The 24265-nt window shown below is 36.3% G+C and overlaps 1 protein-coding gene across 18 annotated transcripts in view; it reads right to left on the bottom strand.

The window, feature by feature from the left end:
* Positions 1-24265, bottom strand: part of RAPGEF2 (Rap guanine nucleotide exchange factor 2) — a 247896-nt gene that overhangs the window by 82750 nt on the left and 140881 nt on the right. For 2 of the 18 annotated variants that reach the window (XM_023252719.2, XM_019828770.3), the window contains exon 1: positions 7554-8392. The exons of 14 other annotated variants lie outside the window; for them this stretch is intronic. In XM_023252719.2, the coding sequence (XP_023108487.1) occupies positions 7554-7613 (60 nt within the window). In that variant the 5' untranslated portion in view covers positions 7614-8392. Of the gene's footprint in view, positions 1-7553; positions 8393-8454; positions 9516-24265 lie in introns of those variants that run through there. 2 more of the 18 variants (XM_019828771.3, XM_019828772.3) reach the window with 2 other exon arrangements.

The following is a 24265-nucleotide window of genomic DNA, read 5'->3' on the forward strand; positions in this document are numbered from 1 at the left end:
GAGAACAGCCTTTACAATTAACATGTAGTGTGATCTCGTGTACTGATATGGAATGAAGAGATCTGAAGTGCGTGGGGAATATTTATATAGTGACTTAACATACAAAGGAAACACAGATAAGGGGTTGACTGGTAAGTTGTGTGAATAACTTGTACATAGACTGTACAATTAAAATCAATCATTATATATCATATACACACTATATATGAGAGAAAAGAGAATACAACATAAGAGGCTTATGCTACAGGTTCAATTAATAAGAAATGGCAGAGGTTGACAACTGATGAGTTCTTTGTGGCAAGGGTGTTTCTATACCAACAGAAAGGGCAAGGAGAGGGACTGATTGCTTAAAAGGGATCACCTGTATAATGCACAACATAGAGGGATATGTTGTTTTTGTGAGTGTATGCTGTTATATCATTTCTTCATGTGCTTCAGAGTATAAATCTGTATTTACCTTCTCTTACATGCATTTGTACATGCTTCTTATCTATGTTTCCAAAAACGGGGCACAATATTTAACCAGTCATGTGTAACTCCAATGACAGTACTAATAGCACTGGCATTTTAATACTATAAATGGAAATAATCCTAAGTATATGTCAGGGCTTCAAAAATAAACTTCATTTTTAAATGATGAAGAAAAATAAGGAGGTCAGTGAAAGTGGAGATCTAGAACAGGAAATTAAGAGAGCCCTGAAGGACACATTTACAAACTTTCATTTAACACACATACACACACACACACACACACACACACACACACACGCACGCACGCACAGGTGTATCTCTATATACATTCAGATACTCATGTTCTTTTGTTTTTAAAAATCTCTTTAAAAAAAAAACTCAGATCCAAACCATAATCCAAATAAAATATATGGATAATGATAAAATGGTTATTTGATCTAAATAGACAAAGTTTTCCAAAGTTTACAAAACACTGCCACAGACATGACAGTAAGTTATTCGTTTTCTTTTTACTAAGTACATAAACATTGAAACATAATTCATCAGGAATTTAAATTAAATAAAAATAGCGGTACCTGGGTAACTCAGTCAGTTAAGTGTCTTATTTTTGGTTCAGGTTATGATCTTGTGGTTTGTGGGTTCGAGCCCTGCAGCACAGAGCCTGCTTCGGATCCTCAGTGTCCCTCTCTCTGCCCCTCCCCTGCCTATTCTCTCCCTCTCTCAAAAATAAACATTAAAAAATTAATTTTTACATGATTATTATTAAGGACAGGAAAATGAAGAAAACTGAATGCTTACTCTAGATGGATTCTTAGATTACCTGAGTAATATATTTGAGAGTATTGTCAGGCCTAAAATCAAAGAAATGGACTAAAGAAATCTTAGGTTACATCTCAGGGACATTTATAGCTACATGACCAAATTTACAGAGCATTTATTTTGATGCAAATTAAGTATCAATATTTTAAACACATAAAATATGTTATTTCAAATGGGAAAGAAAAACTATGATTAGTGATCTCACTATGGTTAAATAGTTAAAGGAGAATAACTGAGCATCTAATGATGCATTTTAAACATTCTCTTTTCACTAATTTTAATTGATTTAATTTTTATACAGTCTCTTTTAAAATGGATCATTAAACAATATTTAAAAGTAAGGAAAATTTAAAAGGTAGGAAGTATGGTTCTTCTTTTGACTGAAAGTAAGGATTTTTCTTTAATATATCTCACAATGAGACAGAGCTTTTTTCAGTCTTACACGTGTAAGTAGTGTATGCAATACACTGCAAGTTTCTAAAATAGATTTCTTCACTTCTAACAGGGTAAAAAGATCTATTATTTGTTGCTAGGGTTTCTTGGCCCAAATCCAAGGCAAGATGACCTTGTCCTTGAATAAAACAATAGGATATTGCTTCCTCTCAGGCCTCTTTGCTAGCTAGCACAGTGAAAAACCTCCCCAAGAAATAAGTTTATTTCATCTCAGGAAATATATCTGTCATAATACACCAAAAAAAAAAAAAAATCAGATAAAGAAAAGGTGGAGTTTTAACCCCAAAGACACATAATCTAACATCTATAATTAATCTTAGTGCTATTTTCTATATTGCTAAGGAAAATGCACGGAATTATATCAAAGAGACACTCTACCCAATATTTACAGACAAGGTCAAATTGTCATGGTAGGATAAAAGCAATTTTTTAAAAATTGACTCTTCTTAAATCTTTTCTAGTTATAAAGATGGGGAAGGTGCTTAGAGGGTGGAGATGAACAGGAGGCTACACTCCTTTGCTGTATCTTCAAATTCTAGTCATGATTTGTTAGGTATCCTACCATCTTCTTCTCCATCACCTGTATTGACCTACTCCCTAATATGATTCATTCCAATAGCAAAGATCTCACTGATTTTCTTAACCTTTTGATTCCCCATATCCTTCTACATCTTCTTGCCTCGGACCCTCCCATGTTATTCTTTCATCCTATACTTCCTTCCTGTTATTCTTCCTTCTCTATACTGTATTTTTTTCCCCTTTAAGAAAGAGCGACCGAGTGAGAAGGGGAAGGGGAGGGGGAGAGGGAGAGAGAGAATCCCAAGCAGGTTCTATGCCCAGCACAGCCTGATGCAGGACTCAATTTCACGACTGTGAGATCATGACCCGAGCCAAAATCAAGAGTTGGACACACAACTGAGCCACCCAGGTGCTCCTCTATACTGTACTTGTCCCTCTATACTGTACTCTTAACAGTTTAGCAATTCTGAATTCCAATCATATCCTTAATACACGGTATAAGGAAGGGGGAGAATTCAATGAAGATATAGTCTCTCATCTAACTGTAAATACCAACCGAATTTACAAGTACTGGTTAGAAGAACAAATAAAATCAAACATTACATATCAGCAGCCACTAATTATTATTCAGAGAAACCAGAGATGAATATAAAGAGATAAAGAACAAGTGAAAGTCAAGCAAAGAGCACTGCACACTGAGAAATGGGAAAAGAAAATGAACCTGAAGTGTCTTGTAATCAGATCATCTTGTCCTAAAAAACAAACAAACAAACAAACAAACATACTTGGAGGAAAATATGTTCATAAGGAAGAGAATATATTTTATAGAGGAACTTAGTGACCAATAGGAATTTAGACATATGTTTAAGCTATATTATATCTTTCATGGTTAAGAGACTTATGAAATAATGAGATTTATATTTATGGCTACAAACAAGCCATGACCAGTATGGACTTCAGAGAGGTGATCATGAATTAAGTTGGGTTCCATGACAGATGCAGACTTCATTAAAGCAGAAACAGGGAAGACGAAACAGCAAGAACTCAGTGCTTCCAAGGGAACACAAGTGGCCAAGGTCAGGCTGTCACAAGTTACAAAGTCAACAGAGGAAGCTGAGGCATCAAGTTTATGTTTAAAGAGGTAAGCAAGGGCGCCTGGGTGGCTCAGTCGGTTGAGCTTCCGACTTCAGCTTAGGTCATGATCTCACAGTCCATGAGTTTGAGCCCCGTGTCAGGCCTGTGCTGACAGCTCAGAGCCTGGAGCCTGCTTCAGATTCTGTGTCTTCCTCTCTCTCTGCCTCTCCCCTGCTCATGCTCTGTCTCTCTCTGTCTCAAAAATAAATAAAAACATTTTTAAAAAAATAAATAAAAAATAAAGAGTTAAGCAGCAAAAATAAAAAGGTACATGTGTGATAAGGCCAAACACAGAAAAGGGAAAAGAAGGAATTGAGCTAAATACCATCTACTCCTGATCATCCCACCTTAAGTCTTAAGATAACATCGAAATTGCACATAGCAATAAACAGCTTTGTAAAACTATCTGTATAAAAGTTTTATACAATAATTTTGATCACAATATTGTTGCTCTTTTCTATTAACAGTGCTTGGGATGGCACACACAACAGGAAAAAAGAGGAGGAGAAAAGCAAGCATTTTTTTCAAGTTATGTACTCCACTGATTAATACCAGCTCTGTAACTATACAATCTACACACTTAATGTACTCTAAATTTGGCTACACACAGAGAAGTGCTATATGTTTGTGGTGAAAGCAGGGCTATGATACCAGACAACCCTGGGTTCCAATCATGGCTCCACCACTTACTAGTCCTTGGAAAACATTATTTTTTATCTTGCTAAGCCCCAGTTTTGTTATCTCTAAAAAAAAAAGTGATAATACATCTTTCTTTAGAGAGTTGTTGTAATAATTAAGTCAGATAATATATAGTGCCTGTCATACTGTAAGTACTCAATAAATGACAGCTATTGCGATGTATTCTCTACACGTAAGTAAAGCATTTTCTTATGCACACCACTTTTTAAAATTATTATTTAATCATGACTGAGGTTTCATTTGCTATAAGTACAGTGCACTATATATACTGTAATTTGGGGAGAAATGCACAACTGGAAAAGGGATTATCAGTTTCACAGTATCGAGCTGATTCATTTTAAGTAACTCATTTAAAACTTTGCAAAGTTTCAAAGACATCTTAATAGTGCAGAAGTGGCCAAAGAACACTTAAGGAGTACTGTTCCCATTAGATAACCTGAGGCAGACAAAAAGGGGACAGGCAGGTTGAAAAACAGTTGGCGAACAGAGTAATGACACCTTTAATGTTATCCTAAGGTTTTCCCAACTTATTGAGCTTATAAAACTTTTCTTCGTGTAACATCTACTAACCATCCGTGCAACTAATGTTCAACAGTAGTCTTTTGGCAAATGCAGTTTTATCATACATTTTTAAAATGTATTTTATTTTCAAAATTCACAAAACCAGAAGGTTCCTCTAAAGAGTGGATGAAAGCACTAGCTGACTATAAGAATACAGCCCAGTGCTGGATGCATTTTTAGGGACACACAGGTATTCATCCCAGTGTTATCAACTGACCATATAGAACTGGCAAGGGGAGGAGATGTAATAAAATACATGAAATTTACTAGTTTAACAGGTTAAGTGAAACTTCGTTAATCCAAAAATTCAATTAAATGAGTAATTCAAGAGTATTTACTGTGCACCTGCTATGTGCCAACAACTGAGATATACACTGAGCTAGACAGAAATAAAGAGTAAAAGCCTGTAAGATCTGAAAAATTCTGACAAAGCACAGTAACTGGGTTTACTACTGGTGCCCAATCACAGTTTGCTTTTTTTGTTAAGTGCCCAACTTAACGCTTTTTGGTTTCTGACTCCCTTCTATTGTCAAAGAAGCAAAGCCACTTACAAAGCCACAACCTTCTGTAGAAGCAAAAATGGAAATATTGTTGAATTTACTAAATTTTACTCATTTAAAATTAGCTCTGACATTCTCCTAGAGCCTCATAGGTCAAAAGAGGGGCATTCTCACTAATTTTTGCTCAAAGGTTTACTGAGTCACCTATTATGTGACAGCCAGAGTAATTGTTCTCCTATTCAACTCCTTGCCCATAATTAAAATCTTAAAGGTCTGCTCATTACACAGCAAAGTCTAAGTAACCAACAAACTCATCAACAAGTATACAGCAAGGTCTTGACATCACAGGCTGCCAGCTTTGCTGCACATGATGCTCCGAGATGGCCAATGCTAGTATTGCGGCTTGTCAAAGTATCATGGGAAATACCATTCACATGTTTTTTAGAAATTGCTTCATCTGAGGCCATTTTATGGCTAGAGTTACGTCTGTCACAGTATTACCCCAAATTTCGGTGAAATACACACACAAAGCACTTGTGAAGAAACAAATATGCTTATAGAATAGTGTACTAGGTACTCTAGCTTAGGTACTATCTGGTATTTATCTGTCCCAACTGCTCTTGTTGTCGAAAATTTAGTAATACTTTCCCCACCACCACCAGTAAGTAATTTTAACAGGTTTTTTTGTCCATTAAAATTATATTATTAATTTAAATACCCCCCCTTCATTTTGAGAAAGGATAATATGATAAAGGTAGACAAGGAATCTGAAGTTTAAACTTTTCTTCTGAGGTTCCTCAAGTAGTCTTAAGTAATGTTCTTTTACATGGGAAAATCATGATTACAGAAGAGCTTAATTTCAAAGGTCCTGCTAATAAAATCAAACTACAGTCAGTGGAACTTCTCTATAACCTTTCCTATTAGTGAAATTAAGTATAAGGCTGGTCTTTTTCTGGATCTGACCCAAAGAGTTTTAACTAGTGCGGTACCATTAGGATCTCATTATGAAGGGGCTGGGCTCTAAGCACAGTATCATAACATGCTTCTAACACAGCTACTGCTCTAAGAACATCCTCCGGTTCTGGGCACCTGGGTGGCTCAGTCAGTTAAGCGTCTGACTCCCGATTTCAGCTCAGGTCATGATCTCATGGTTTGTAAGACTGAACCCTGCATTGGGCTCTGTGCTGACAGCGTGGAGCCTGCTTGGGATTCTTTCTCTTGTTCTCTCTCTGCCCCTCCTCCCCTGCTCATTCTCTCTCTCTCTAAAAATAAATAAATAAACTTAAAAAAAAAGAATATCCTGTGGTTCTTTGGAAAAGTGAGATACTGCCTTACGAGTCACTTCATCTAAGAAAACCTCTTGGTTTTCATAATAATGAACAAAATTAAACTATACCCATAAACCTAAGTATCAAAATATTCTAAATTCATGGCCTCCTCTCTGTAAATTTATAGAGATTTTAAATTTTCAGCGATTTATCTCTATTTTTGCAGTTTAACATCTTATCTTTCTTAGAGTACACAAAAGATAATTCCTATACCCTAATATAATACCTGCTGCATGCTAAGGTGTAAAAATAGGCAATTCAAAAATACTTAAGATTACTATATAAGCTGCCTAAATTTATGTGTTTTCATTTGGGGAATTGAAAAAATATATATCGGTCTAAAACATATGAATTAGTGTGATGGCAGAAAACTTCCAACACGGTGATGTAAAAGTAGCACTGTGAGAACTCACATTCCTCAAACAGGAGGCTCAGACTTGGTGTTAACCATAGAAGAGTGTTTCTCACAAACAGCAGTAGCTGCCTGTGGGATTTCAGCATGACAAATGCATAGCTGACTCATGGGATCAATTATAAAGAAGCAATACTTGTGGCATTAAAAAAAATTATCCTCTGTTTTTATCACCTAGTAATGCATGTTAAGAAGTCAGATGAGTCCCACTGACCAAACGTTTTATTACCAAATCAATACCCAAAGCTCTCCCTCCCTTCCTCAAACCTACATGTGAATTCCTTACCACAGATGTCTGTTCCCAATAACCCCTTTCATAATCTCTCATTAAATTCAACTACAAAAACATTTCTCAAAAACTCTTCGAGTATTAGTTAAAGCTGAATTGCCAAGCTCTAATTTCTGACTATAAAAACGGGCGGTCCAATATTTTGCCTTAAATGAATTGTTGGTCTTGTTTAAAAATTAAAAAAAAAAAAAAAATCACAACAAAATTGGAAGAACAAGCTGGTCGTAACTTACCCTCCCTCCCTCAAGCAGACTATCACACCCTCTAAAAAACCAGTTTTCCCTGAACAGAAGCAGCAAGAATTCCCATTTTTAAAGCAATTCTCTAGGACGTGCTATCGAAGCACAAGCAGCATTTGCGATACTTACTGAATGTTTCTCCTGCTGGCCCATAACTCCATGGTTAGCTGGGACTGCTAGTGGTTTCATAATGAAGAAACATATGCTGAACTGAATTTACACATCATGTACCAATCTCTCATGGATGGCAAGTCACTCTCTACAGCATTAAATTAAAAAAGAAAAAGGAAAAAAAAAAAAAAAAGAGGGAGGAGGAAACGAAGCTGCAGCTTAAAGTGTCACTACTGGTAAAGCTTAAAAAACCCCTCACACTTGTAGACCAGAAAAGGAATCCGAACAACGGTGTTCGTCTCCATTTTTATAACATTGAAACTCTAACCATCTTAGGCTATGACAAGACTGAGGAAACCTTATACAGCTCTCAGTCTTCCAAGAGAACAAGATCATTTCTGAGATTGAAGAACAAGAGGCAAAAGAAGAAAAAAAAAAAGCTAAAATGGCTGACTGCACACAGACTCTCCTCAAAAAGGCTTAATACAGAATTATATTAGTCAGGGTGCTAGAAGAACCAGTCTCTAGCATTCAGCCAAGCATTGTTAATACTCTTGTTTCATTTGCAACCACACATACGGACCCCTCCAACCAAGAAAAAAAGAAAAAAGAAAAAGAAAGAAAGAAAAAAATCAGGGCAGAGCATGTGAATCGGGACCTCCTCCCTAGCTGCTAATGATGCTGACAGAGTGGTGACCAGTGATCTCTGTCCCACTCCACTAACCAAGTTTGCACAATTAATCTTAGCAGCATGACACTGATGGACATTTAATGTAATGATGTCTGTCCCTCACACTCAACACAAGCATGACTGCTAGCAAAAGAGTCACTAACAGAAACACAGCACATGCACACACACAATCTCGAGAATCATGAGTCTGAATGCAATACACCAATATAATTACATTATTGTGCTTACTTTGGAGGACCATGGCTGCAGGCAGTTGGCATAGCAACGCACAAGGAAAGCCATTTCCTGGGTAGAGAGAAAGCTTCCTTTTCTAAATAAAAAATTCCTCTTAGGAAACAAACGGCATTGCTGCTTCCTGCAGAAAGCAAGACACTGTAGTCTGTCTCTTAACCTGCAAGGCTCACACTCAATGCAGTTCTAGTGATGTAAGTGGATTTCTCTCTCACCCTCCCTCTCTCTACATACACTGAAATATTCAGCTCAAATGGTACACACATTCCTTAAGACTCGCCCCCTCCTCTACTTAACCATTTCACTCATTAAGGTAGCGATGGACAATTCAGATAAAGTAGCAAGCTCTTGCCTGTATTATATCAGCAGCTGTAGGTTAAGCAAGTCTCAGAGGGATGGAATCCATTGATTGCTGACTCCAAATAATATCACTGAAGACAGGGTGGGAAAACGGAGCAAGGACTTACTTGAACAGCTTTGAACTAAAATATGATTTTTCACCAATCTGAAGATAAGAGAATGGATGTGACCTCCTTCCCACCCTGAAATATCACTGTGCTACAGGAAACATTTATCAAAAATTTACAAAATGCACATTTCACAAGGTTTGTATAAATTTAGAAGATGTGGTTTTCACAAACACCTATACACACATACACACGCGCACGCACATGGCACATTGCAAATAATAAAATAAACACACTCACGATTTAAAAAAAAATAAAAGAATTCAAACTTTTAGAGGTAGAGAGTTTAAATTTAATGAGGATATGTTATTCTACCATAAACCTTAATTTCACCTGGGTTAGCAATTTATTTAAAAGACAGCATTACAGTTGACAAAGAATAAGGACATTTTAAATCTGAAGCACTGGTCAATTTCCCATAGTCAATCTGTCCATAAGTGGTAAACCTAACAGAAAACAGAGATGGAAAATCTAGCAACTTCAATTAATTGACTTTGGAATTGTCAGTGCTTACTAACTTGTGTTTCTTGTCTCCTTAACATTGCACCTATACTACTCTCTTTTATTTTTCCCCGTCATTATCTAAAGGCAATCATTCCCTCCACATGACTATTTTGGATCCTTCTTCCCGCCCATCCTCAGTATACCCTTTTCATAGACTTCTTATATTATTCATTACCCTTTCCCCCCGCCCCCACATATATTCAACCTCTCCCCCATAACCAGCCAGTCTCTACACTGGCTTTTAAATATGTTCAGATCTCTCACATCTCTAAAACAACACAAAGAAAGCTTCTTTAGATCCTACATTTCCCCATGGCTGCAGTCTGACATCTTCATACCCAACACTTCACAACTAAAATCTCTCAAGAGTTAACCTATTTTGGCTTCCATCATTTCTTCATCTCATGCACTTTTTCAATGAAGGACCATCATGGTCCCATCATATAATTTATACATCTACGTGTTCTCCTTAACATCTTTCTCCATGTCCAGTCCATTACAATATTCCATTAATTAAATTCTCTACCCTTTCTCAAATTCAGACTTCTCTTCATTTCTGCCCACTCATTACTTCTGTCTTAAAAATTGCAAAAGTCTCTGAATTAAGGACTGTCTGGATTCAATTTTAATCTCACCCACCCTATCCATTTAACATACTCCTCCTGAGATCTTTTAAAAACTAAAATCCGGGGGCGCCTGGGTGGCGCAGTCGGTAAAGCATCCGACTTCAGCCAGGTCACGATCTCGCGGTCTGTGAGTTCGAGCCCCGCATCGGGCTCTGGGCTGATGGCTCAGAGCCTGGAGCCTGCTTCGGATTCTGTGTCTCCTTCTCTCTCTGCCCCTCCCCCATTCATGCTCTGTCTCTCTCTGTCTCAAAAATAAATAAATGTTAAAAAAAAATTAAAAAAAAATAAATAAATAAAAACTAAAATCCGGTCACTTCAACCTAATCTATTGAGTCCTTTTTTCAATTAAAACACATCAATGGCTTCCCATTGCTCTCAGCACACACACACTAAAACTCTTCTTACAAGATGTCTATGTTTTTAACAGTTATCTATGCAAGATTTCTATGTTTTTAACAGTTATGCCATGCTCATGCCTTCCAGATCACCTGGGCTGCTCTTGTTTCCTGGAATGAGCAAAGGGGCCTTTCTACACATTATTTCCTCTGCCTAGAACATTCCTTCACCCTCCCTTCCCTGATTGATTCTTACTCCACTCCTAAAAAATACTGCTAAAATTCCTTCAAAGTCATCATGATATTGTGCATCATTTCCCTATGTTTATTACCATTCTAATTTTACATTTAATCCTGAAATTATTTAAGTAGTTAGTGTCCACTTCCCCTGCTACACTCTCATCTCTATGATGGCTGGCACCATGTTTGTTTGTCTCACTGTACTCGCAGTACCTAGCATGGTACACATCATAGGCTCTCACTTTTTTTGAATGAATAAACTCTTCAGTGACTAGGAATGGACATTAGCAAGATCATAATGATCTTGTAACTAATTCTTATCAAAATTCCTTCTACCATAAACAAATGAATGATTTATAAAAGTAAATGTCACAGGGGCACCTGCGTGGCTCAGTCAGTTGAGTGTCTGATTCTTGTTTTCAGTTCAGGTCATGATCTTGAGGTTCTTGAGATTGAGCCCATTGTCTAGCTCTGCGCTAACAGTGTAGAACCTGCTTGGGATTCTCTCTCTCCCTCATAGTCTGTCTCTCTGTTGCTGGTGCTCTCTCTCTCTCTCTCTCTCTTAAAATAGGTAAATAAACATACATTAAAAAGTGGATAAATAAAAATAAATGGCACTGATCTTTGACAAAGGAGCAAGGGCAATAGAATACAGAAAAGACAGTCTCTTCAACAAAGGGTGCTGGGACAATTGGACTTCCACATGCAATAAATAAATCTACACGAAGACTTTATACCCTTTACAAAAATCAATTCAAAATTATCACGGACTTAAATGCAAAAGGCAAAATTATAAAACTCCTACAAAATAACAGGAGAAAATCTAGATAACCTTGGGTATGGTGACATCTTTTTAGATGTAACACCAAAACACAATCCATGAAAGAAATAATTGCTAAGCTGGAATTCATTAAAATGAAGAAACTCTGCTCCATAAAAGACAACGTTAGAAGACAAGCCACGGATAGAGAGTAAATATTTGCTAAAGATGCATCTGATAAAGAACTCTTATTCAACATATACAAAGAACTCTTAAAACTCAAGAATGAGACAAAACTTGATGAGCGGGCCGACGACCCATTAATAGCCACCTCATCAAAGAAGATACACAAATGGAAAATTGAGCACATGAAAAGACGTCCACAGCTTCTGTCATCAGGGAAATGCCAATTAAAACAGTGAGATACCACCACCTGCTTCTCAAAATGGTCAGAATTCACAACATGGACGACAAACACCGGATACTGGTGAGGATGTGCAGCAATGGGAACTTCACTTGTTGGTAATAGGAAAGCACAATTGTACAGCCACTTTGGAAGATGGTGTGGTGGTTTCTTACAAAACTAAACATACTCATCATGTGATCCAGCAATCACACTCCTTGATATTTACTTATCCCTACACAAAAACCCACACAGATGTTTAAAGCAGCTTTATTCATAATTGCCAAAAACTTGGAAGCAACCAAGATCAATTTCAGTAGGTAAATGGATAAATAAATGGTAGTACTTCAAGACGATGGAGTATTACTAGGCACTAAGAAGAAATGAGCTATCCAACCATGTAAAAACATAGAGGAAACTTAAATGCATATTACTAAGTGAAGGAAGCCCATCTGAAAAGGCCAAATACTGTATGATTCCAACTATATGGCATTCTGGAAAAGGTAAAACTATGGAGGCAATAAAAAGATTGGTGGTTGCCAGGGGTAATGAATAGGTAGAGCACAGTTGATTAGAACAAAGAAAAGTATTCTATAAGATATTATGATGATGGATATATGTCATTATACATTTGTCCAAACCAAATGACTACACAACACCAAGAGTGAACCCTAAAGTAAACTATGGACTTCAGGTAAATGTGATGTGTCAATGGAGGGTCATCCTGGGTTAAAAAAAAAAAAGTACCATTCTGGTGAGTGATGTTAATAATGACAGAGGCCAAGTATATATGGGAGCATGAAATATATGAGAAATCTTTGTACCTTTCTCACAATTTTGTTGTAAATCTAAAGCTGCTATAAAAAAAAATAAAGTCTTAAAAAAAAAGTACATGGTATCAAAGGTGGAAACAATCCAGGTCAAGTGTCCATCTATAAATGAATGTATAAACAAAATGTAGCATATACATACAATGGGATATCACTCGGTCTTCAAAAGAAATAAAATTCTGTTATTATAAGCTGCAAGAATAAACCTAGAAGACACCATGCTAAGAGAAATAATCCAGTCACAAAAACACAAATACCGTAGGATTCCACTTATATGAAGTTCCTAGACTAGTAGTTAAATGCATGGAAAAGAGAATGGTGGTTGCCAGGTGCTAGGGAAGGGGGTTAATAAGTAGTTATTGTTTAATGAGCATGGAGTTTCAGCTTGGGAGAATGAAAAAACCGGGGAGATGGGTGGTGGCAATGGTTACATGACATTGTAAATATGACTAATGCCACTGAACTACATATAAAAATGACTAAAATGATCAATTTAAATGTTATGTATGTTTAACCACCACCACCCCCCCCACACACACACACAGTTAATGGCAGCCCAAGAACTAACCACCTATCTAGCCCATGTCCCACATGTCCATGTGACAAAAACTCTCCTCCAAATTTAAGTCAAATTACTCCTGTGCTGGTAATGTCTGACCTTATGTGTGAAGGTTCGCCATTGCTTGCCTCTCTCTGGAGAAATGTGCCACTTCTCTCAAGCAGGAAACTAAATGGGAGAACCTGATAGGTGATATCAGAAAATCACACATCCTCAGGCACTGTTGCTTTTCTGTGCTGAGACTTGGTGTGATTTCTCTCACAATCTGGCTCCATGCCTACAACCTACATATCCTAAAACTCATGACTGGAACGCTGAAATTTTACTATTCCTACTACTTTGTACATTGAAACACAATTATGCCAGGTTATAATATGCCAAACACTGCTTAAGAAATAAGATATAAACTGAAGATTTAAGAGAATCCCATATTTTATACAAACAAGAATAAATCACACTTACCTTGAAGTAGCCTGAATTTGAGTTTTATTTGCTCTATTCTTTAACCATCTAGATTTAGCAAAGAGCATTAAATAGATCCAGCTAGAAAAAGGACCATGTAACAACTTTCTGTCCTGGGCCAAAGGCACCTAATGACTTCTAAATTATCGGAAACAATGATCCCAAAGACAGAGATTATATACATAGTTCAGGAAACTGCTTAATGTAAGGCCTGTCCATGCTAAATTTAATACCATAGTATTCATTCCTATTTTTTACATTTAAAGTGTTTGCTTTGTAATTACTTAGAAACTGAGAGAAATGACATGTTCTTCTCAGTAACTATTCATCGCATTTAGGATTACTATGTTTATTTATTTATAGTATCTATACTGTTTACCCACAGATCTTAATGTACTTTACAAATACTCTAATTGAGCTTGTTCAAACTTAAGGAAAGCATTACAATAACTTATTCATCTTTCATAGAAAAATTATATAAAATTATAGATTTGGCGGTTTGGAAAAATACAAAATAGAACTTCAGGATTCTAATACCACTTACTTCATTTATCTACTATATATTGATTTCTTCCCTATTTCCCTCACCTGAGAGGAAAAACTATAGAGGCTTGGAGAGAATCTGTGGGAACGGGTAGAGGATTCACTCTGTGTTATCTAGAAACAAGAAATCTTACAAATTTGATATCTAGTATCTTAACATCCACCAAAGAAATGACCTTTTAAAATATTGTTTTCCCTATGGATATACAAACCAATAAAGCACTACGACAAAGTAAAATAAAGTTATTGTAGGAGGTATGGTCAGAGGTTTTTCTTCTCCTAAACCCAATATGTGCCCCCCATTAGTACTCTGATTTCAAAGGAAAAGTTGATTATCTGACAGACTTTTTAAAACATTTATTCATTTTTTGAGAGAGAGACAGAATGTGAGGGGCGGAGGGGCAGAGAGAGGGAGACACAGAATCAGAAGCAGGCTCCAGGCTCTGAGCTGTCAGCACAGAGCCCAACATGGGGCTCAAACCCACAGACCCCAAGATCATGGCCTGAGCCAAAGCCGGGACCTTAACTGACTGAGCCACCCAGGCACCCCTCTGACAGATTCTTTATACCATAACTCAATCCTACATTTCACATAATCGCTTCAATACCTGCGTTTACCTTAGACAAGACTTCCATATGCATCCTCCCCAAAGCTTTAATAGACAATTTTTTCTACTTTGACCAAATAAAAATGGTACTTCAAGTTCATTATTAAAAGTAATTTAAGGGGCACCTGGGTGGCTCAATCGGTTGAGTGTCCCACTCTTGGTTTTGGCTCAGGTCATGATCTCATGGTTTGTGAGCTCAAGCCCTGTGTCAAGCTCTGCGCTGACAGCATAGAATCTAGTTGGGATTTTCTCTCCCTCTCTCTTTCTGCCCCTCCGCTGCTCACTTGCTTGCTCTCTCTCTCTCTCAAATAAACATTTAAAAAAATTAATAAAAAAATATAATTTAATTATGAAATAAATTAGAGATACCAACACAATGCCTGACACATAATAACTGTTGAATAAATATGAGTTGAATTTAAATGTAGGCTTTACAAATACTGGGAACCAGTTACTTCAGTTAGCACTTAGTATCAGAAAAACATAATTGAGAGTCCAAAAATTTCACCCAGATATATCACAAAGATATGTTCCAAAGACATCTTTAGACTCTTTCTTTTTTCTTCTCAAGTGTTTTTTTTTTTTAAGTTTTTATTTTAATCACCTGGTGCACATCATGCCAAATGCACTCCTTCATCGTCATCACCTATTTCACCCATGCACCCTCACCCACCTTCTCTCTGGTAACCATCAGTTTGTTCTCTATAGTTAAGACTCTGTTTCTTGGTTAGTCTCTCTCCCCCTCCCTCCCTTTCTCCCTTTCTCCCTTTCTCCCTTTCTCTCTCTCTCTCTCTCTCTCTCTCTCTCTCTCTCTCTCTTTTCTTCCTTTTGCTCATTTGTTTTGTTTCTTAAATTCCATATATGAGTGAAATCATATGGTATTTGTCTCTGAGTGACTTGTTTTACTTAGCATTGTACTCTCTAATTCCATCCATGTCATTGCAAATGGAAAGATTTTATTCTTTTTTATGGCTGAATAACATTCCATTGTGTATATATACTACTTTTTATTTCTCTATTCACCAATCAATGGACACAGGATGCTTCTATATCTTGGCTAATTGTAAATAATGCTGCTATAAACACAGGGATGCATGTGTCCTTCTAAATTGGTGTTTTGTATTCTCCGGGAAAATATCCAGCCATGCAATTGCTAGATCATAGAGTTCTTTTTTAACTTTTTGCGAAGCCTCCATACTGTTTTACAGAGAGGTTGTATCAGTTTGTATTCCCACCAACAGTGCATGAGGGTTCCCCTTTCTCCACATTTTCATCAGTACCTGTTGTTTCTTTTGTTGTTGACTTTAGTCATTCTGACTGGTATGAGGTGACATCTCACTGTAATTTTGATTTGCATTTCCCTGATGATAAGTGATGATGAGCATTTTTTCATTTGTTTCTTGGCCATATATATGTCTTCTTTGGAAAAATGTCTGTTCGTGTCTTTTGCCCATTTTTTAGTTGGATTATTTGTTTTTTGGGTGTTGAGTTTTATACATTCTTTAAATATTTTGGATAATAACCCTTTATCAAATATGTCATTTACAAATATCTTCTCCCTTGCCTTTTCATTTTGTTGTGTCCTTCGCTGTGTAGAAGCTTTTAATCTTGATGAGGTCCCAATAGTTTATTTTTGCTTTTTGTTTCCCTTGCCTCAGAGGACCTATTTAGAAAAAGTTGCTATGGCCAATGGTAGAGAAATCACTGCCTGCGCTCTCTTCTAAGATTTTCATGGTTTCAGGTCTCACATTTAGGTCTTTAATCTGTTTTGAATTCATTTTTATGTATGATGTAGGTGTACAAAAATGGTCCAGTTTCTTTCTTTTGCGTGTTGCTGTCCAGTTTTTCCAACACCATTTGTTGAAGACACTGTCTTTTTCCCACTGGATATTCTTTACTGCTCTGTCGAAAACTAATTGAACATGTAATTGTGGGTTTATTTCTGTGTTTTCTATTCTGTTCCATTCATCTATGTGTTTATTTTTGTGCCAGGACCACACTGTTTTGAGAACTACAGTTGTGATATAACTTCAGGTTCAGGATTGTGATGCCACCAGCTTTGCTTTTCTTTTTCAAGACTGCTTTGGCTATTTGGGGTCTTCTGTGGTTCCATACAAATTTTAGGATTTTTGTTCTAGTTCTGTGAAAAATGCTGTTGATACTTTGAGAGGAAATGCACTGAATGTGTAGGCTGCTTTGGGTAGTACAGATGTCTTAACAGTATTTGTTCTTCCAATCCATGAGCATGGGATGTCTTTCCATTTCTTTGTGTCATCTTGAATTTCTTTCATCAGTGTTTTAGTTTTCAGAGTACAATCTTTTTCAGAGTATAGTCTTTCACCTCTTTGGTTAGGTTTATTCCTAGATATCCTATTATTTTGGGTGCAATTTTAAATGGGGTTGTTTTCTTAATTTCTCTTTCTGCTGCTTCATTATTGGTGTATAGAAATACAACAGATTTCTGTAGATTGATTTTTTAAAAGCAACTTTATTGAATTCATTTATCAGTTCTACCAGTTTTTTGGGTGGAGGCTTTCAGGTTATTTATATAGGATTTTTCTTTCTTTAACAAAAAAAGTTCCAGACTACAAACTGTTTATGCTACCTTTGTTTCATAATTGGAAAAAGTAACATAATAACTTATGCATAATAAACAGGCTCAATATTTACATGGTACATGTTAGAAAAGAAAGATTAAAAGATGACATAATAGGACACATGTAGAAAAACAAAATAAAGAAACCTGTGAGTCAACGAGAAATTTCAACATCAAGAAGGGGGCTTTTTGGGGACCTGGGTGGCTCAGCCGGTTAAGCATCAGATTCTTGATTTTGGCTCAGGTCATGATCCCAAGATTGTGAGATCAAGCTCAATTTTGGGCTCTGTGCTGACAGCCGGAGCTTCCTTGGGATTTCTCTCTCTCTCTCTCAAAATAAATAAACATTAAAAGAAAAAGAAGGAGGAGGAGCAGGAGGGGGAGGAGGAGAAGAAGAATGGGCTTTTTAGGGGTGCCTGGGTGGCTGAGTCAGTTAAGCATCTGACTTCTGATTTTGGCTCAGGTCATGGTCTTGGGGTTCATGAGATTGAGCCCCACATCAGGTTCTACATTGATGGCACAGAGCCTGCTTGGAATTCTGTCTCTCCCCTTCTCTCCCACTCACACATGTTCTTTCTCAAAATAAATAAATAAACATTAAAAAAAAAAGAATGGTGCTTTTTTAAAATGCACTTATTTGAAAAACGATCTGACTGTAATTTTTTTTTATTTTTTAATTTATTTTAGAGAGAGAGAGAGAGCGTGAGCAGGGGATAGGGGGAGAGAGAGAGAGAGAGAGAGAGAGAGAGAGAGAGAGAGAGAGAGAGAAAGAGAGACAGAATTCCAAGTAGGCTCCATGCCCAGCTTGGAGCCCAACACGGGCTCAATCCCATAACCGTGGGATCATGACCTGAGCTGAAATCAAGAGTTGTCCACTCAACCAACAGGGGCTCCCCCAAAATAATCTGACTTTAATAGCTGATTTAACAAAGTTTATTTCATTTCCTAGAATCTATTTTAAGGAAATACCAGACTTCATCTTGAAATGCTCAGTTGTGGAGGTGAAGTCCTTACACACTGGTACTAAGTATGGGCTCGCTACTATAGTATTTCACAAAGCAACACTACAAACTAAATAGCAATTATTACCATGATTACAAATTTGGCATGTAAGATATTCCCTTATGATTAATATATTTACACAAGCACAATGAATTGTTAATTTTCCCTCCATTTTTACTTAATAAAAAGAGTACTACTGAACACAAACTAGAATATAAGTTAGCTGCAGGCAGGGACCATACATTTCATTTATTTAACATTGTCAATGACAAATGATGCTTTATCTCTGGTACTTAACACACAGTAATTACTCAAAAAGAGAAATGAATGCATAAGTGATTCCATTGAAACTTTTTCAAAACTACCCTGTGAAGTATTATTATACCAGCTTTAAGATTACAAAACAGACACAGGATAATTGTATAACCATAAAAGACATCCAATTTGCTTACTGACAAAAGTAGGTGTTTTAGATAATTTGACAGGTGAAAAGAGTAGGCTAACACAAGAAAATTTAAATTTAACAGGGATACATATAAATGCCTACATGTGTGCTATGAAAATGTCACTTGCACAAGTACAACATGAGGGATATCTGGCTGGAGAAACACTTCATAGGAGTGGGGGGAGGTGGGAAGGATATCTCTAAAATGGAGCTGGCTAAAGGTTCCATATGAGCCAATGCACAATGCCTTAAAACTCTGATAATCTCAGGTGATGTTATCTGGCATACAATGTCCAGAGCAAGGAAGACAGAAAGTTCCACTGTAATCTGCACTGTAAGGTATGTAGGACCTTATGTAGGTGGTAGCAATCAGTTCTAGACATCATAATTTAGGAGACATGATAATAAACTGTGTACTGAAAGAGCAGACAACCTACTAAGGTGTTTAGGAAAGCTACAAGAAGTTAGGATTGGTTAACACAGAAAAGAGGCTTAATGGAGCAGGATCTCTTTAACTATCTGAAGTACAGTGATATGAAAGTGGAATATGAATATTCATTTGTGTTGCTTTAGAAGTAATCTAGAACCATGAACTAAAATTACAGAGAAGCAGATTTAGGCTAAACTTAAGGAAAAGTTTCTTCATTATTAGCCCTTCCTATAATAAATAATAACTGCTATGATTTACTAAACCCTTGCTTTGTACTAGGCAGTAGGATATAATTTTGACACATTATGTAAGGACTATCTTGCAAATACAAGGGCTAACTGTAATTAAAATTTGGGGGGGCACCTGGGTGACTCAGTTGATTAAGCGTCCAACTTCAGCTCAGGTCATGATCTCACTGTTCCCGAGTTCAAGCCCCACATCAGGCTGTGTGCTGACAGCTCAGAGCCTGGAGCCTGTTTCAGATTCATTCATTCATTCATTCATTCTCTCTCTCTCTCTCTCTCTCTCTCTCTCTCTCTCTCTCTCTCAGACTCTCTCTCTCTCTCCCCGCCCCCTCCCCCCGCTCATGCTCTCTCTCCCAAAAATAAAATAAATGCTAAAAAATTAAAAAAAAAAACTTATAGCAAAGGCTAAATTCAGTGATTCTATAGTGAAAAATAAATTGTTAAGGGTTTTGATTGGGAGATCCCTAAAATCCTTTCAAGGTCCTACGGTTATCTTATCTAACATGGTCATTACCAAACATTGGCTTGGTAGCAAAATGGGGATAAAAGGGGTGATATGATAATAGAACAACAGAAAAAGAGCCATTGAATGGAAATAAATCTATCTTATAAGAAGATTTCCTGGCAGTGACTATTCCTTTATTCTGAAATTTCTATCTTCCTTATTTTGGCAGTCAGAGGGGAAATATTAAAATGCCCTTACTTTTTAACAATTACAGTGCTAATTAGACAATAGATTAGAGGTTTTCTTAACATCCTTAGTTCATAAATTAAAAGTTGCCAAATTTAGAAGAAGGTTAAAGATAATTTTCTTAATGTTAGCAATAATTTGATTAAAAATTGCATATAACTAGATAATCAGTTTTATAGATGTTTTTTAAATCCCTTGAAATTACTTAATATATGTTTCTTAATATTCTTAAATATTACCAAAACACTTCCAATATTCTCTGGTGCAGAAGCAAATAATTTGAGACTTTATTTTTTCATCTCTAAAAACTATGAGTACTTTCAGACAACTGTAAGTTGTTTTGATCCATTAAAGTCATACTGGGTGCCTGGATGGCTCAGTCAGTTAAACATTCAACTCTTGATCTCAGCTTAGGTCTCAATCTCAGGATTGTGAGTTCAAGCCCCACAATGGGCTCCACACTAGGCATGGAGCCTACTTAAAAAAAAAAGTCGTATTTACAAAAAAAATCTCTCAGCAAGATTTGGCTTTTGTTACTCATAACATTAGTGAACCTAACTTTTAAAATACACTAATTAATTACATAGTCATCTTTGTTATGAAATGGTACTACTTAACAGTTAAAACCCATTTCTGTATTGGAATGAAATTAGGAAAGTTAAAGATAGGTAAAAAATTCTGTGCTTTCTTGATATGACATGGTTTGAAAAGGAAAAACTTATTTGCAACAAAAATACTGATGAATCAGCCAAAGCCTACCATCTCTGCCAATATAATTTAGTAATTATTTTTCACACTAGACATTCTATGCTCTAACCATGTCTTTTAAGGGTATTTCAATCCGGCATCTAAGGTGGTTAAATTATTTGATACATATCTCTTTCAGATCAAATTTAAAACTCAAGTAACATAAAAGCAATATATGTTAAATTCATTTTTTAAAATAAATAAGTTTTTATATCAGGAATGGAAAAGTCCAATGTCTAGGTTTGACTCTGAGTGCCATGAACATTGACCATGTAAGTTAACCTCTTTGCCCTTAGCATGCTTATCTCCTTCCAGTGGAGATACCATCACCTAAGTATTTAGCACTACAAGGTTTATTGACAAAATATATGAGATATATTACCGAGCCGACTGGTATACAGCATAAGGATCCAATAAGGGCAAATTTTATTCCTTCCAAGATATTCTAAAAAGTCAGTTGCACTCAAGGTTTGGGCAATTCAACAGTTAATGCTGTATAATATATAGTGTATAATATATAATATTGCATAGATGGCTTGGATTAACATCCTTCTAAAGATACCCTTGTGTAGAACTGTTAATGTAGGTAGATCTACAGTTCTGCTCCTACAAATATTCAGCAATGTCAATTCTGTGAGTTTGATCCAAAGACACCAACATACAACCAAGATGCTGCTGAGCACCACACAGTGTACCGCAGGAGTAATACGGCATACGAGATACAAGATACAATCTATTTTAAAGACTTTATTTTCTCTTCAGAAATTTAATTTGTTTACGTTTATTTAGTTATTTGGGGGATGAGGAGCAGAGAGAGAGTGGGAGAGAGAGAATCTCAAGTAGGATCCACACTCAGCACAGAGCCTGACACAGAGATCCATCTCAAGACCGCGAGATCACGACCTGAGCTGAAATCAAGAGTCAAGACGCTCAACCGAAGGAGCCACCTATGCGCCCAGATATTTAATTTTTAACAAACATACTATCATTATCAAAATCTAGTGTCTTTAAATAAATACCAAAATGTGTAAGTTTTCATAATGGTTGAATAATCTTTATTCTAAAAGAAAACGACTATGCTTATAAATGAAAGCATTAATCAATGTACGTCACTATCAGGAATAGAATTGTGACTGCTCCTCTGTTGTTATTAAATATATTCCAGACAGGAAATACTTCAAGGTAAATCTGCCTGGAAGATAATTAAATATAGAAGATTGTCTCAATATAGAAAATATTTTAGATGCCACAGAAATTTTTTAAGTGTTCTCTTGAAAAAGAAGTCAGCCTATGCTATATGACCACATGAGCTCTAGATGACAATATTTAATCCTCCTCATAAATAAATGACTAACAAAGCCCAAACCACACATCTAATTGTTCCCTCTTCTTAAAAGCTCTAAAAACACAGACTATTTTACCTATTCATATTTTAGTTACAATTTGAAATTTTCATTTACTACCATGCTGATATTTTAAAAGAATAATACTAGAACATTTAATTATATACATCAGACTATTACAATTGTTGGAACTGGCAACATGGATCATATCCATTGGAGACTATGTCTCCTGGTTGTGCCATAAAGTAGCAGTTCATAGTATTAACACATAATCATAAATCTATAATTAAATACTAAACAGATAAGGCATTCACTCATTCATTCTACACTGGACCCGCAACACTAAGTGGGTTAAGACAGGAAACAAGAAATGAGGGATGAACTTTAGAAATCATCCTGGACAGTTCAACAGTGTGGTAGACCTAAGGAAAATGTATTGCTCATCATATGAAATGCTCACTAAAAGACTGTCTTAGAACAAATGTTTAACAAAACCTATTTTTCTTGATGGCTTCAATTTTATAATAAGTGGGGAAGAAAATAAAACAACTATTTTCAAAAATTTTTTAATTTTTTTAATGTTAAATTTTTGAGAGAGACAGCACGCAAGTGGGGGAAGGGCAGAGAGAGAGGGGGAGACACAGAATCCGAAGCTGGCCTCAGACTCTGAGCTGTCAGCCCAGAACCCGACGCAGGGCTCGAACCCATGGACCTCAAGATCATGACCTGGGCTGAAGTTGGACACTCAGTCTATTGAGCCACCCAGGCACCTCAAGACAATTATTTAAAAGGAGACATTTCTCTATGTAAGAAAGGATACCTGAGTCTATAGTAACCACTAACCCTACAGAATATTCATGTGGCCATTTCAGCTTTCATCAAGAGAAACCGGCCCACCATTTTAAATTTGTGGAGCAAAGAGGGGCATTTTTCCATCCCTTTCCAAAGGCAGCTCTACCCTTTCAGATAATTTGCTTTAGCAGTTGATTGTTGAATTACACTGAACCTCTGAGCACAATCAGTAGTAAATCACACTTTGTGATGACAAAGGAAACTAGCCACTAATGTCTTAACATAAGCAAAACAAGTGGATGGAAAAGACTGAAAGCAGCATCTTTATTTGGACACAAAACAAAACAAAATGAGCCCGTTAAAAAAAGAGAGAGAAAGACAGTAGGGATTCAAAGTAGAGGGTAACAAAAAGAAAAGAATTCAAATCTAGGAAAACAGTAGAAAGAGCTGGAATTTTGAGAAGAAAAACACTTTAAGTACATTACTAGGTTATTTGTTTATTTCGTACAAACTGAAATAATTTGCAATAAAATGGATTAGATTATCCTGAACATTAACTATTAATCACCCACAGGATGTTGTTAAAAACTACCCATGGTGATCTTTTATTTTTTTGAGGGTATGGGGGAGGAAACCTAAAACTAGTCTTATTGGTTGACCTAAGATCAAAACTCCACTTTTAAATGTTATCTAACAGATATTTCACACTTATAATGACTATATTTTCATTACCATACAAAACGACATAAAAATTTTAAATATTTTGTAATTCCACATAATGGCTTATAATTATCTTAATAGGGAACGGGTGTTAGTAGCTTTTTTCTTGGGGGGGGGGGGGGGGATTTGGGTGGGTGGTTAGCTAAAATTCCTAAAGGGAAAAAGCTCTAAATGAGAAGTGCTAAATAAATTAAGTAAAAATGTCTATTTTCAAAATCACTATCAAAATGGATTGTTAGTAACCATCCAATACAATTAATACATTTAAAACACAATTATTTAATGTAAAATATTTTAAAATTCTTCTGATTCTACCCAAAGTTAGCTTGGGATCTTACCATTTTCTTTCAGTATCTATAAGAGAACTGAGCAGCAAGGAGGAAAAGGAAGTAGTGATGAAAATCATACAGGAAAGAAACAAAGTTAGGGTCAGCTTCAAAGGCGTGGGACCTATGCAGTC

The sequence above is a fragment of the Felis catus genome, chromosome B1 (genome assembly GCF_018350175.1).
Source record: "Felis catus isolate Fca126 chromosome B1, F.catus_Fca126_mat1.0, whole genome shotgun sequence".
Lineage (NCBI taxonomy): Eukaryota > Metazoa > Chordata > Mammalia > Carnivora > Felidae > Felis > Felis catus.